We start from the raw sequence: 12,442 nt of genomic DNA, 5'->3' as shown, positions 1-12,442 counted from the left end.
TAGATTCCTAGGTGTGGATGCAGTGTCACGTTATTACACTTTACTGTGTAATACTGAGTAGCCTATCAACTTGTTAGCTATAACTTGTTTAAAATGAGAACTGGACTTACTTAATGTACATTTCTATATAGAAATTTACAATTTATTCATGATTCACATGATTCACACTGATGTCTCTTTCAGAGGATGCGAACGAGATGAGTGGGAATAAGCTGAGTGAAAACGCGTGCATGTGTGAGGCTCAGATTGCCTTCCAGATGAAGATGCAGTTCACCATACAGGAGCTGACCAGCAAACATATCCTTTTACCTCACCATTGTTTTATAATGGGTGGTATTTATTTATGTAGCAATTTTACAAGACCTCAAAGCCACTACAACCAGCTGCAATGTTGTACATACAGTATGTCTGCCAGTGGTGTAGCACAGTTCTGAGTGGATTTATTTTTATTCCATGGGAAAAAGAGAACAATTTGCAGTTTTATAGCTAATCTCATGCTATTGTACACATTTTCCATGAGGCTGAGAGAAAATGTTGCTGTTTTCGAGCTCAGGGATTCTTGAAATATGGGAAAATCTCAATATTTGTCTCAATATTAACAACATTTTAAATATATACACATCTGTTAAAAAGTTTGCAGTCACTTAGAAATGTCCTTGTTTTCCAGAAAAACATACCTGAAATGAGTTGCAAAATGAATAGTCAAGACGTTGACAAGGTTATAAACAATAATTTTTAATTGAAATAATAATTGTGTCCTTCAAACTTTGCTTTCATCAAAGAATCCTCCATTTGCAGCATTGCAGACCTTTGGCATTCTAGTTGTCAATTTGTTGAGGTAATCTGAAGGGATTTCACCCCATGCTTCCTGAAGCACCTCCCACAAGTTGGAGTGCTTGATGGGCACTTCTGTACGTACCATACGGGTCAAGCTGCACCCACAACAGCTCAATAGAGTTGAGATCCGGTGACAGTGCTGGCCACTCCATTATAGACAGAATACCAGCTGACTGCTCCTTCTCTAAATAATTATTGCATAGTTTGGAGCTGTGCTTTGGGTCATTGTCTTGTTTGGCTCCAATTAAGCGCCATCCACAGTGTATGGCATGGCGTTGCAAAATGGAGTGACAGCCTTCCTTTTTCAAGATCCCTTTTACCCTGTACAAATCTCTCAATTTACCACCACCAAAGCACCCCAGACCATCACATTGCCTCCACCATGCTTGAAAGATGGCGTCAAGCACTCCTCCAGCATCTTTTCATTTTTTTCTGCGTCTCATGAATGTTCTTTGTGATCCAAACACATCAAACTAAGATTTGTCTGTCCATAACACTTGTTTCCAATCTTCCTCTGTCCAGTGTCTTTGTTCTTTTGCCCATCGTAATCTTTTACTTTGATTGGCCAGTCAGAGATATAGCTTTTTCTTTGCAACTCTGCCTAGAAGGCCAGCATCCCGGAATCGCCTCCGGTATGCCAAGAAACTGAAGATTTCGTACAGAACATAGTTAGAGCACACTCGCTCTAACCAGAATAGAAGGAGGAGTGGGAGGCCCCGGTGCACAACTGAGCAAGAGGACAAGTACATTAGAGTGTCTAGTTTGAGAAACAGACGCCTCACAGGTCCTCAACTGGCAGCTTTTTATTTTTTTATTTTACCTTTATTTAACTAGGCAAGTCAGTTAAGAACAAATTCTTATTTTCAATGACGGCCTAGGAACAGTGGGTTAACTGCCTGTTCAGGGGCAGTAATTAGTACCTGCAAAACACCAGTCTCAATGTCAACAGTGAAGAGGCGACTCTGGGATGCTGGCCTTCTAGGCAGAGTTGCAAAGAAAAAGCCATATCTCAGACTGGCCAATAATAATGTAATATTTAGATGGGCAAAAGAACACAGACACTGGACAGAGGAACTCTGCCTAGAAGGCCAGCATCCCGGAGTCGCCTCTTCACTGTTGACGTTGAGACTCAAAACAGGCATTTGTAAAATATGAAAAATGATTAACTGGAAAATCCCCTATTAAAAACAACCACTCTATCAGATCTTTCAGGACTCTGACAGAGTTGACGTTAGACAAAAATCTGACCGAGTTGATATTTTACGGAGTTGACAAAACTCATTCAAGTGGTATACACAGTAGCAATTTAGTTTTTCCTCAGTTGCTTTATGACTCTAAAACCTCATTAAAAATGACATATTTGAAACAAAATTAATATTCTATTTTAATCTATCAGGCAGATGGAGTTGACCATTTATGGTTGTGACTGTGGTGATTCCAATATTGTTTGTTTAAATCTATCAAAAGTGGAGAACTTTACAGATTATGAGTTGTCTTGTTTCACTACATGTAGTGAGGACACGAATAAAGGGTCCTTATGGTATAACTGACCCTGCTCATTCCTGATTAAAAAATTTGACGCAGTTAACCAAATCTCCAGACGCAATGTTTTGAGAGAAATATTCTTTAATGCAAGGAACAACATACGATCATTTTCAGTTAATATTTATTTTTGGACGTTTTTTGAATTTTAAACACATTTTTGGAGAGTTTGAAATTGTGATCCGGACGGGGGCATTTCCAGACATAGAGCCGACATGGAAATTAATTATGAATTATTCCAAAAACGTTTTTTTATTCTCTTATAAAATTCCTGTAAATGTAAAATTTCAGCTCAAATAATGCAAAATAAATACTATAAAAAATACTTTTTCCTGACTTTCAAGAATCCCTGAGCTATTTTCCTGCTATTCTACACATTTTGCCATGGCTGAGAGATAATTCCACGTAATAAAAGAAAATCATGTTTTATGATGTGTTCATATGCTATCTGGGGGGACCCCAACCTCCCCATAAGGAGGCCCCTAAAACTTATAGGGCCCTTACGGGGGCTACAGGGGTGTGTGCTAAACCAGTAATGTTTACATATATTGCTCTACTTTAAACTGTTACCTTTTCCGATTCCCGAGACAAAGCACTATGACAGTTTAAGATTGCAGATATGTATATAGTGTATATGTATTGAAGAAGACAAATGTTTCCTTGACTGTTATGTCCACTAGATGATCTATCGAGGAAAGTGACCCAGTTTGGACGAATGCGTTGATTCTAAAGACGATGCTGCAAAGAGACCATTCAGAGCTCACCCAGTTTAACCTCAATCTAAAATGTCTGTACAGTTTTCCTGTTTTTAGCAACTTACATTATTAACAACAGTCCATTTTGGAGGTATAGATTGAAGGAGGTTATACAGTAGATGTGTTGTACATATAAGACATTTTGTTTACCATTGAATGACTTGGCCAATAGTGTTCCATTTTCTCACAACAGATAACCCCCATTTCATCCCATTTAGGCTAAGAACAAAGACCGAAGTAGATTTCTTTGCACAATAATTTGCTCCCCATGGTAGCACCTATCCAGTTAACAATATTCCATTTGTATTTTATCTTCCACTTATAATGAAAGTGTAGAGGAAGCAATACGCTATATCACTGACAAGTGATTTGTTTCCTTATTGTGGCATTTGCAAGATAAATGAAAGACACATTAAATGTAATTTATGTTAATGCATAATTATTGAGTATTCCTTAACTTGTAATTAAATAAGAAAATGAGCTTGTCATATTCATATGGCTTATGGTTTGTGTTGATGAGGTAAAAGGAAGTGTGCATTTTTGTGTAGTTTGTGTGTGTATATCAAAATACAGTGCCTTCGGAAAGTATTCAGACCCCTTGACATTTTCCACATTTTGTAACGTTACAGCCTTATTCTGAAATGGATTAAATAAAAAAATCCTCAGTAATCTACCCCATACCCCAAAATGACGAAGTGAAAACAGAAGTTTTTGCAAACGTAATAAAAATAAAAAACAGAAATAGCTTATTTACATAAGTATTCAGACCCTTTGCTATGAGACTCGAAATTGAGCTCAGGTGCATCCTGTTTCTACAACTTGATTGGAGTCCACTTGTGGTAAATTCAAATGATTGGACATGATTTGGAAAGGCACACACCTGTGTACATAAGGTCCCACATTTGACAATGCATGTCAGAGAAAAAACCAAGTCATGAAGTTCAAGGAATTGCCCTTAGAGCTCCAAAACAGGATTGTGTCGAGGCACAGATCTGTGGAAGGGTACCAAAAAATGTCTGCAAATCAAATCAAATTTATTTATATAGCCCTTCGTACATCAGCTGATATCTCAAAATGCTGTACAGAAACCCAGCCTAAAACCCCAAACAGCAAGCAATGCAGGTGTAGAAGCACGGTGGCTAGGAAAAACTCCCTAGAAAGGCCAAAACCTAGGAAGAAACCTAGAGAGGAACCAGGCTATGTGGGGTCTGCAGCATTGAAGGTCCCCAAGAACACAGTGGCCTCCATTTTTCAATGGAAGAAGTTTGGAACCATCAAGACTCTTTATAGACCTGGCCGCCCGGTCAAACTGAGCAATCAGGGGAGAAGGGCCTTGGTCAGGTAGGTGACCAAGAACCCGATGGGAGAACATTCCAGAAGGACAACCATCTCTGCAGCACACCACCAACCAAGCCTTTATGGTAGAGTGGCCAGACGGAAGCCACTCATCAGTAAAAGGCATATGACAGCCCGCTTGGAGTTTGCCAAAAGGCACGTAAAGACTCTCAGACCATGAGAAACAAGATTCTCTGGTCTGATAAAACCAAGATTGAACACTTTGGCCTGAATGCCAAGCATTACGTCTGGAGGAAACCTGGAACCATCGCTATTGGGAAGCACGGTGGTGTCAGCATCATGCTGTGGGGATGTTTTCAGAGGCAGGGACTGGGAGACTAGTCAGGATTGAGGCAAAGATGAACGGTGCAAAGTACAGAGAGATCCTTGATGAAAACCTGCTCCAGAGTGCTCAGGACCTCAGACTGGGATGAAGGTTCAACTTCCAACAGGACAACAACCCTAAGCAACCAGCCAAGACAACATAGATGTCGCTTCGGGACAAGTCTCTGAACATCCTTGAGTGGCCCAGCCAGAGCCTGGACTTGAACCCAATTGAACATCTCTGGAGAGACCTGAAAATAGCTACGCAGCAACACTCCCCATCCAACCTGACAGTGCGCGAGAGAATCTGGATAGAAGAATGGGAGAAACTCCCCAAATACAGGTGTAGCGTCATACCCAAGAAGACTCAAGGCTGTAATCGCTGCCAAAGGTGCTTCAACAAAGTACTTTTTATAATTTAGCAAAATCTTAGAATAAGGCTGTAACGTAACAAAATGTGGAAAAAGTCAAGGGGTCTGAATACTTTCCAAATGGGTTATATTTTGGATGTTTGTACAAATGTGTCATGACGTTGCCCTCTTTGGGTACAGCAAGCCCCATCCCCCTCTCCCTGTCTCCTACACCCAGGCTGCTGTGGTCAGAGAGAGGTCGTAAATTATCTCCTCATGGCCACAGTATAGAGACAGAGTGAATTTTCATAGAGAACAAAGGAATTTCTTCCACCTCACAGAGCTTGAGGTCCGAACAACATTCCCTTTTGTACAACAAGCCGCCATGCCAGTTTATCCCACTAGGGCACATTCCCCTATCATTTCTTTTAACCATATTTACTTTGTTTGTTTGTGTGTGCACTTCTGTGATTGTTTAGTTAGTTAATAAATAAATTATTTAAGACAATTGATGTATGGATGACTCATAGTGAAGACTGGGTTCGCACAGATAACCAACAATTTACGACTTTTGGAATGAGACTCACGTGAGGTAAAGAAGAATTCATTAATCAGAATTGAAAACATATTTGGAAAATTATAACTTTGTAATCTAAATATTTTCCTTGGTGCCCCGAATTCCTAGTTGACTACAGTTACATGATTAATCAGTTTAATCGCATAAAGATTAATCTTCAGTTTAATGATGCCAAAGACACGACAAATGTATCCATTAAATACATATTTTGAACAAATGTAATTTTGACATTGTTTCTGACTGTAATTTGTTTTGCACAGTAAACATTTCAAAATGTCTTAGACTTAAGTGTTACATGGATATAAATAAGTCAAGCACAATATAACAAACATAAGAAATATACCTTTGCTGGCTGTTTATCAGCTACCAAACAATTTGTATTCAGAATGGAGAGGCTGAAAAAAGATTGTGAACTTCAAATGGAATGTAACAGACTATAGCTGTAGGATAAAAACATGGCATAATGTTGCCAATGTGGACAAGCATGCCACATTTCCCAGACTGAGCCATAGATATTCTAATACATCGCTCTGGCATTTCCCATTTCAGAGGTGTTTACATAAATTAATGGGATATTCTCTCTTTTGAGATAATAATCTTGGAATTAAGAGACAAACATGTATTTGCTTACTCTTCCCAAGTTTCTAAAGAGAAGCAGAAGGGAGTGCAACCAACAAGGATTACAACACAACACAGAAATCATTATGGACTACAGTTACCACAATGTTGAGAGCTGAAGCCTCGATGATGCACTTTCTAGTGTGTGGTTACCAGGGATAACGTGGAAGTGATGCAAAAAAGCTAGCTTGTTAAACAAATTCATGGAGGAAATCATACTTTTCAGATGAAATAAATAAATATCTACCAATGAATGTATCTTGTGTGGTGTTAGCTATATTCAATATCTAGTAAGGAAACTGACAGCAAAGTCTGAATCTCATGCTAACTTCAATAAACAAGCAAGCTGCTAGGTAGTTTATCACTTTTATTCAACGGGTTACCAACATATTCAAATAATGATTTACATATTTTTATTAACGTTATTTTGATTCATTTATTCATACTATTTTATCCTTCCACAAGATATAGTCCTGACACAAATCTAGGGTTGCTACCAAGCTGGCTGGTCGTTCATTCTATCGGTTCGGTTGCCAGAGACGCGACCCAATCGTTAAATCTTTTTGTTCTGTATCTATGGACTCAACCCCGTCGTTCATTATAAATATTCTATTGCCATACTGGCTTATCCCTTGCTTGCTAGCTAGCCAACTACGGCTAATTTACAGTCACGACAAACAGCAGAGCCAGCAAAACAAGAAAGTAGCTGCATTTGCATTTGTTTAAACTGTTTGGATGCATCTATAACAATGACCTAATGATTTCACCTGGCAGAGAAAATGTGCTCCCTCGTCAGGTCACTGTTGTCCAGAGGAGCTAGCCAACAACACAGCTAACTCAATCACTTTAAACTGAAGCTGGAAAGACTGCAAACTAGCTGCACTTTGTTTCTTTTTACCTGTTTTCTACTGATATTTCTTTGTATACATCCATAAAAATTATGCTGATTCATGATTTCGACTAGCTGAGAAAAGCTGCCTACTTGTCTGTCTCATCCTGACTCGTTCATTACTATGTGACAACTGGAGATAGAATTTGAATTTTGCAACAATGTTGCAGAGAGCAAGGTTTATACAAATCGCCACTGTTGAAAACTAAATGTTAGTCTAAAATACATTTGAGGTAATGTCTAGATGCTTTTTATAGTGGAGATCAAGTTTATAAATTGCCTGGCTGGGCTGATGAGACAGTGGACTGCGCAATCAGATGGAACAGAGTAAATAGGCATTTTGAAGTCATAGATTTAGCTGGTGGTAACTTGTGGAATAGACACCAGCTGGAGTACGGTTTTAACCAATCAGCATTCAGGATTAGACCCACCCATTGTAAATTAGAATTGCCAGCAACAATGTTTATCTATCCATTTCCGTGACATTAAGCTATCAGATATTTGTGACGATACGCGTGAAACAGCTTTGCATTTTTTTGTTGCCAATCAGAGAGCAACAACATGTATTGTCATATGACATTGCCAATCTTTGGTGTTGCATGCGCTGTAATTATTGTTTTCATGACAATCATGCACACAGTCTCTACCATGTGTGAGCCAGCCATTTACAGATAGCTTGCTAGTTGAGACATCCTAAACTGGTCATGAAAAAAGTTGTTCCCATCTTGGGTAGCAGTCTTATTTTTCAGAGGTTCTGTTGGCATGAGTGATACAATCAGTGTCCTTTCTCAGCCTACACCAGTACAACACAAAGTTATTTTTCTAGCTAAATGCACAACCCTCTTTCTCTCGCAGATTGCCATCCCAAACAACACATGGCTGAAGTGTATGTCTTGGAAGAAAGACTTCATAGCCTGTGGAGGAGATGAGGGTCTTCTCAAAGTCCTGAAGCTGGAGACAAAGACAGGTGAGCTGGTTTTCCAGCACAAGTTACCTCTATAAGATCCAGATTTGCTTAGCTGTGTTATGCAATGTTTACAAGCCCATGTGATTCAGATTCAAAATGTTTCTGAAACAGCTACAGTAGCTAATTGTGTGTTAAAAACTATTTAAACCCATAATGAGCTTAGCATATTCTGCCAGCAGTATTAATCCACCTGTGTTAATCAGAAAGTAGACCTACGGTGGTATGGTGTCAGGAACCAACTTGCTCAGTCTTCTCTATATTAGGCTACTTTAGAGCTATTGTATAATTCAAGCAGCTTGTGAAGTTGACAGGGTTATTTAACTTACTGTAGGCTATATACACAGTTAATTAGGTACACCCATCCAGTACCGGGTCAGACCCCCCTATGCAGAACAGCCTGAATTACTCGTGGGATTTTTCATGGCATGTAAACGTTGCTCAATTGGTGTCAAGGGGCCTAACTTGTGCCAGGAAATCATTCCCCATCATTCCCCACACCGCCAGCCTGTACCGCAGGGCCATCACCAGAGTTTCATAACATTCAGGGCTCAGTCTTGAAGACCAGGGGCTGAGGGGTTTGTGGGTCCGAGAAAGAAAACATGTATTTTCTAAAATCATTTTCTGAAATTGTACATCATTTTACATGACTGGAGACATTACAATAATATTTTTTAATGCCACATGTCTTAAATGCAACCAATAGCATAGGCCAAAGAAAAGAGTGGATACACAGATTTTAGGTGAGGAAATTATAGTCCACCAACTTTCTAGTGGCACTCACCTATTTCAAACAGATTTTTGCATTTTGTATTTATTTTGAAATATTGCGAAATACCTTCTAGCTGCTGCCTGCTGTTCATTGACAGCCACACCTCAACAATCAGCTGTTTTATATTTGCTGCGCAGGCTGCCCAATTGCAGGATTCCAGACTGTAGATTAGGTCTATGCGCTCATAATGTGACAAAACACAATGTACAGCAATTTTTATTAAACAAGCTATTGATCCTCTGGCTAAATTATGCTGGTGTAGTATTTTCAATGATTTCATTTATTTATAGAGATAATTATATAGTTAGCAATTTTTTTTCAATTTATCTGCAGCACCTCTTCCTTTCTTAAATGTGCTGTGCTCTCCACAAAGCCATATTATGGTCAGTAACCCCATATTAGGTTATTGTGTAGGTAGGCCTACTCTTACAATAATATTTCAAATAATCTATCATCAAGTAGCCTAGCCTACAGTTATGAGAATAAATTCAGTATGTCAATGAAGCCAATAGTGGTTTCAGCTATATTGTTATTGAAATGATGTAGGCCTGATAGCCTTTTTAAACAATAGATAAAATATGTCAAATGACTTGAATAGCCTATAGGAAAAGTGTACAAATGTGTATTCGCATCAGTAGGAAAAGAGACTAAAATGCATCAGAAAAGTTTCGGAAAGTTTCGTAAAACATCAGGGAAGCTATAGGCCTAGTGTGTGTGTGTAGAGAAGATCTGCATTGCTTTCAATTGTTAGACTAATGATCATGAGCACTCACCTCAATTTAGCTAACATTTCCCATCCTAATTGTAACCAAATATCCAAACAGAGATTCAGTGAAAACAAAAATGAGACTGATTGATTTATCAAGATGATTTCCCGTGCTTGTCTCAAAGCAGCACAATGATGTTGTCCCAATCAAAACGGTGGCGGAATTATCAGTTGACCACACATGGCAATTGCTTTACATTTATTATAACCAGTGCTATAATATTTTTTTAAGGTAGCCTACCGGAGGACAATTATTTTATTATTATTATGTCATCATTTCTGAATGAAGGTTGGCACCGACACGAAGCCTATTGGTTAAAATAATTTTAGAATATACATACAATGAATGCATAATCAAAATTGCATGATTGCCTGTGACTAAAGGAAAAGGTTATATTTAAAAAAATCCTAAAACACCAAATTAGGCCTACCTTATATAAATTGTCAACCGGGAATGATAATTCTTCACGTTTTACAGGTGAAACGTCCATGCTGCATGCATGCCAAACATTTGATCCAATTCAGTTTCATGGGAATATGCATTTCGATCTTCTTGAATGATGTAAGTAAGGGTGGTTCACTGGCCGAAATTAATCGAATTTTAGAGCAGATGGAAATAAACACAAATCAAATCAAATTGTATTTGTCACATGCGCTGAATTCAAGTGCTTACAGGCCCTTAACCAACAATACCGTTTTAAGAAAAATACAATACAAATAGTCTGGGTAGCCACTTGATTAGATGTTCAGGAGTCTTATGGCTTTGGGGTAGAAGCTGTTTAGAAGCCTCATGGACCTAGACTTGGCGCTCCGGTACCCCTTGCCGTGCGGTAGCAGAGAGAACAGTATGTGACTAGGGTGCCTGGAGACTTTGGCAATTTTTAAGGCCTTCCTCTGACAACACCTGGTACAGAGGTCCTGGATGGCAGGAAGCTTGGCCCCAGTGATGTACTGGGCCGTGCGCACTACCCTCTGTGGTGCCATGCTCTCGATGGTGCAGCTGTAGAACCTTTTGAGGATCTGAGGACCCATGCCAAATCTTTTCAGTCTCCCGAGGGGGAATAGGTTATGTCATGCCTTCTTCACAACTGTCTTGGTGTCCTTGGACCATGTTAGTTTGTTGGTGATGTGGACGCCATCACAGCCACCACATGAGAAACAAAATGCAACATTTCAGCACAATCATCCTAAATTGTAATAAGAAATGATCTGGTGTTTTTGGTGTAACAGTAGCCTGACATTACCATGCTACTATATTTGGTTTGTTATGTAAAATACTAATTAATCATTAAGTAATCTTGCGAGACAGCACCATTCTCAGAAGCCAAGTTCTGGTGATGTTCATGCTGTACCGTTGACACCAGGCAGGATGGGGCCATGGACTCATGCTGCTAAGCCAAATACTGACTCTGCCATCAGCATCGGTAAATCCAAGATACTGCCATGCGTGAAAAGCCCAGGAGGCCAGACGTTTCTGAGGTACTGGAACCGGTGCACCTGGTACCGACAATCATACCACGCTCAAAGTTGCATAGGTCACTTGTTTAGCCCATTCTGATGTTCAATCGAACAATAACTGAATGCCTAGATGCCTGTCTGCCTGCTTTATATAGCAAGCCATGGCCACTGTCTGTAGGAGTGAACCATTTTCTTGAATGGGGTGGGGTACCTAAAAAACTGGCCACTGAGTGCCTTGTAAAAGTATTCGGACCCCTTCGATTTCTTCACATTTTATGGTCATTTTCTGTTAACTATCTGTTACGCAAAATACTCTGTAATGTCAAAGTGGAAGAAAAGTTAACATTTTCGTAATAAAATAATAATAGTTGTTGCATCTCCCTGAGTCAGTCACTACATGTTAGAAACACCGTTGGCATCAATTATAGCTGTGAGTCTTCTTGGGTAAGAGCTTTGCACACCTGGATTGTGCAATATTTGCCCATTATTCTATTCAAAAAAATTATTTGAGCTCTGTCAAGATATTGGGGAACATGATTAGACAGCAATTTTTTAAGTCTAGCCATAGATTTTCAAGCAGACCCATCAATTTAATCTTGTCTTTACTAATTTAACTCTGCAAGTCAGTTAAGAGCAAATTCTTACAATGACAGCCTAGGAACAGTGGGTTAACTGCCTTGTTCAGGGGCAGAATAAATATTTTTACCTTGTCAGCTCAGAGATTTGATCTAGCAACCTTCTGGTTATTGGCCCAATGCTCTCACAACTAGGCTACCTGCCACCCCGAACAGTACCTTATATTCAGAATGGTTCATTATCAAATGGGCAGGAGCAGGGGGAAAAAATGTATGCACTCGAATAGCGAATGGAGGCCGTGCACTTTCCCACCAGTCCGTTTTGTAGGCTACTTCAGGTTTATTGCGGAGCAAGTGCTTAATATGAGAAGCTGAGAAACAAATGTAAGGGCACTTATTTTACTCCACATGTCAACAAAGAAAGCTCAGTTGTCCTGAGTCTGCACAACTCTGCCAGGACCTAGGATCAAGAGAGACGCTCAAGTGTTTTAGTACTATATCTCTTGACACAATGATGAAAATAATCATGGCCTCTAAACCTTCAAACTGCATACTGGACCCTATTCCAACTAAACTACTGAAAGAGCTGCTTCCTGTGCTTGGCCCTCCTATGTTGAACATAATAAACGGCTCTCTATCCACCGGATGTGTACCAAACTCACTAAAAGTGGCAGTAATAA

General features: G+C 39.4%; 1 protein-coding gene across 1 annotated transcript in view; it reads left to right on the top strand.

Annotated features, from left to right (window-relative positions):
• LOC112255716 (matrilin-3-like) overlaps window positions 1-12,442 on the top strand; it is a 40,561-nt gene that overhangs the window by 17,164 nt on the left and 10,955 nt on the right. Inside the window, exon 3 of the mRNA XM_042305206.1 lies at window positions 184-291. Within this exon, the coding sequence (XP_042161140.1) occupies window positions 184-291 (108 nt within the window). The remainder of the gene's footprint in view (window positions 1-183; window positions 292-12,442) is intronic.

This window comes from Oncorhynchus tshawytscha, linkage group LG24, assembly GCF_018296145.1.
Source record: "Oncorhynchus tshawytscha isolate Ot180627B linkage group LG24, Otsh_v2.0, whole genome shotgun sequence".
In the NCBI taxonomy this organism is placed as follows: domain Eukaryota; kingdom Metazoa; phylum Chordata; class Actinopteri; order Salmoniformes; family Salmonidae; genus Oncorhynchus; species Oncorhynchus tshawytscha.
The sequence above is the reverse complement of the archived record's forward strand: the minus strand, read 5'-3'. Positions and strand labels throughout refer to the sequence as shown.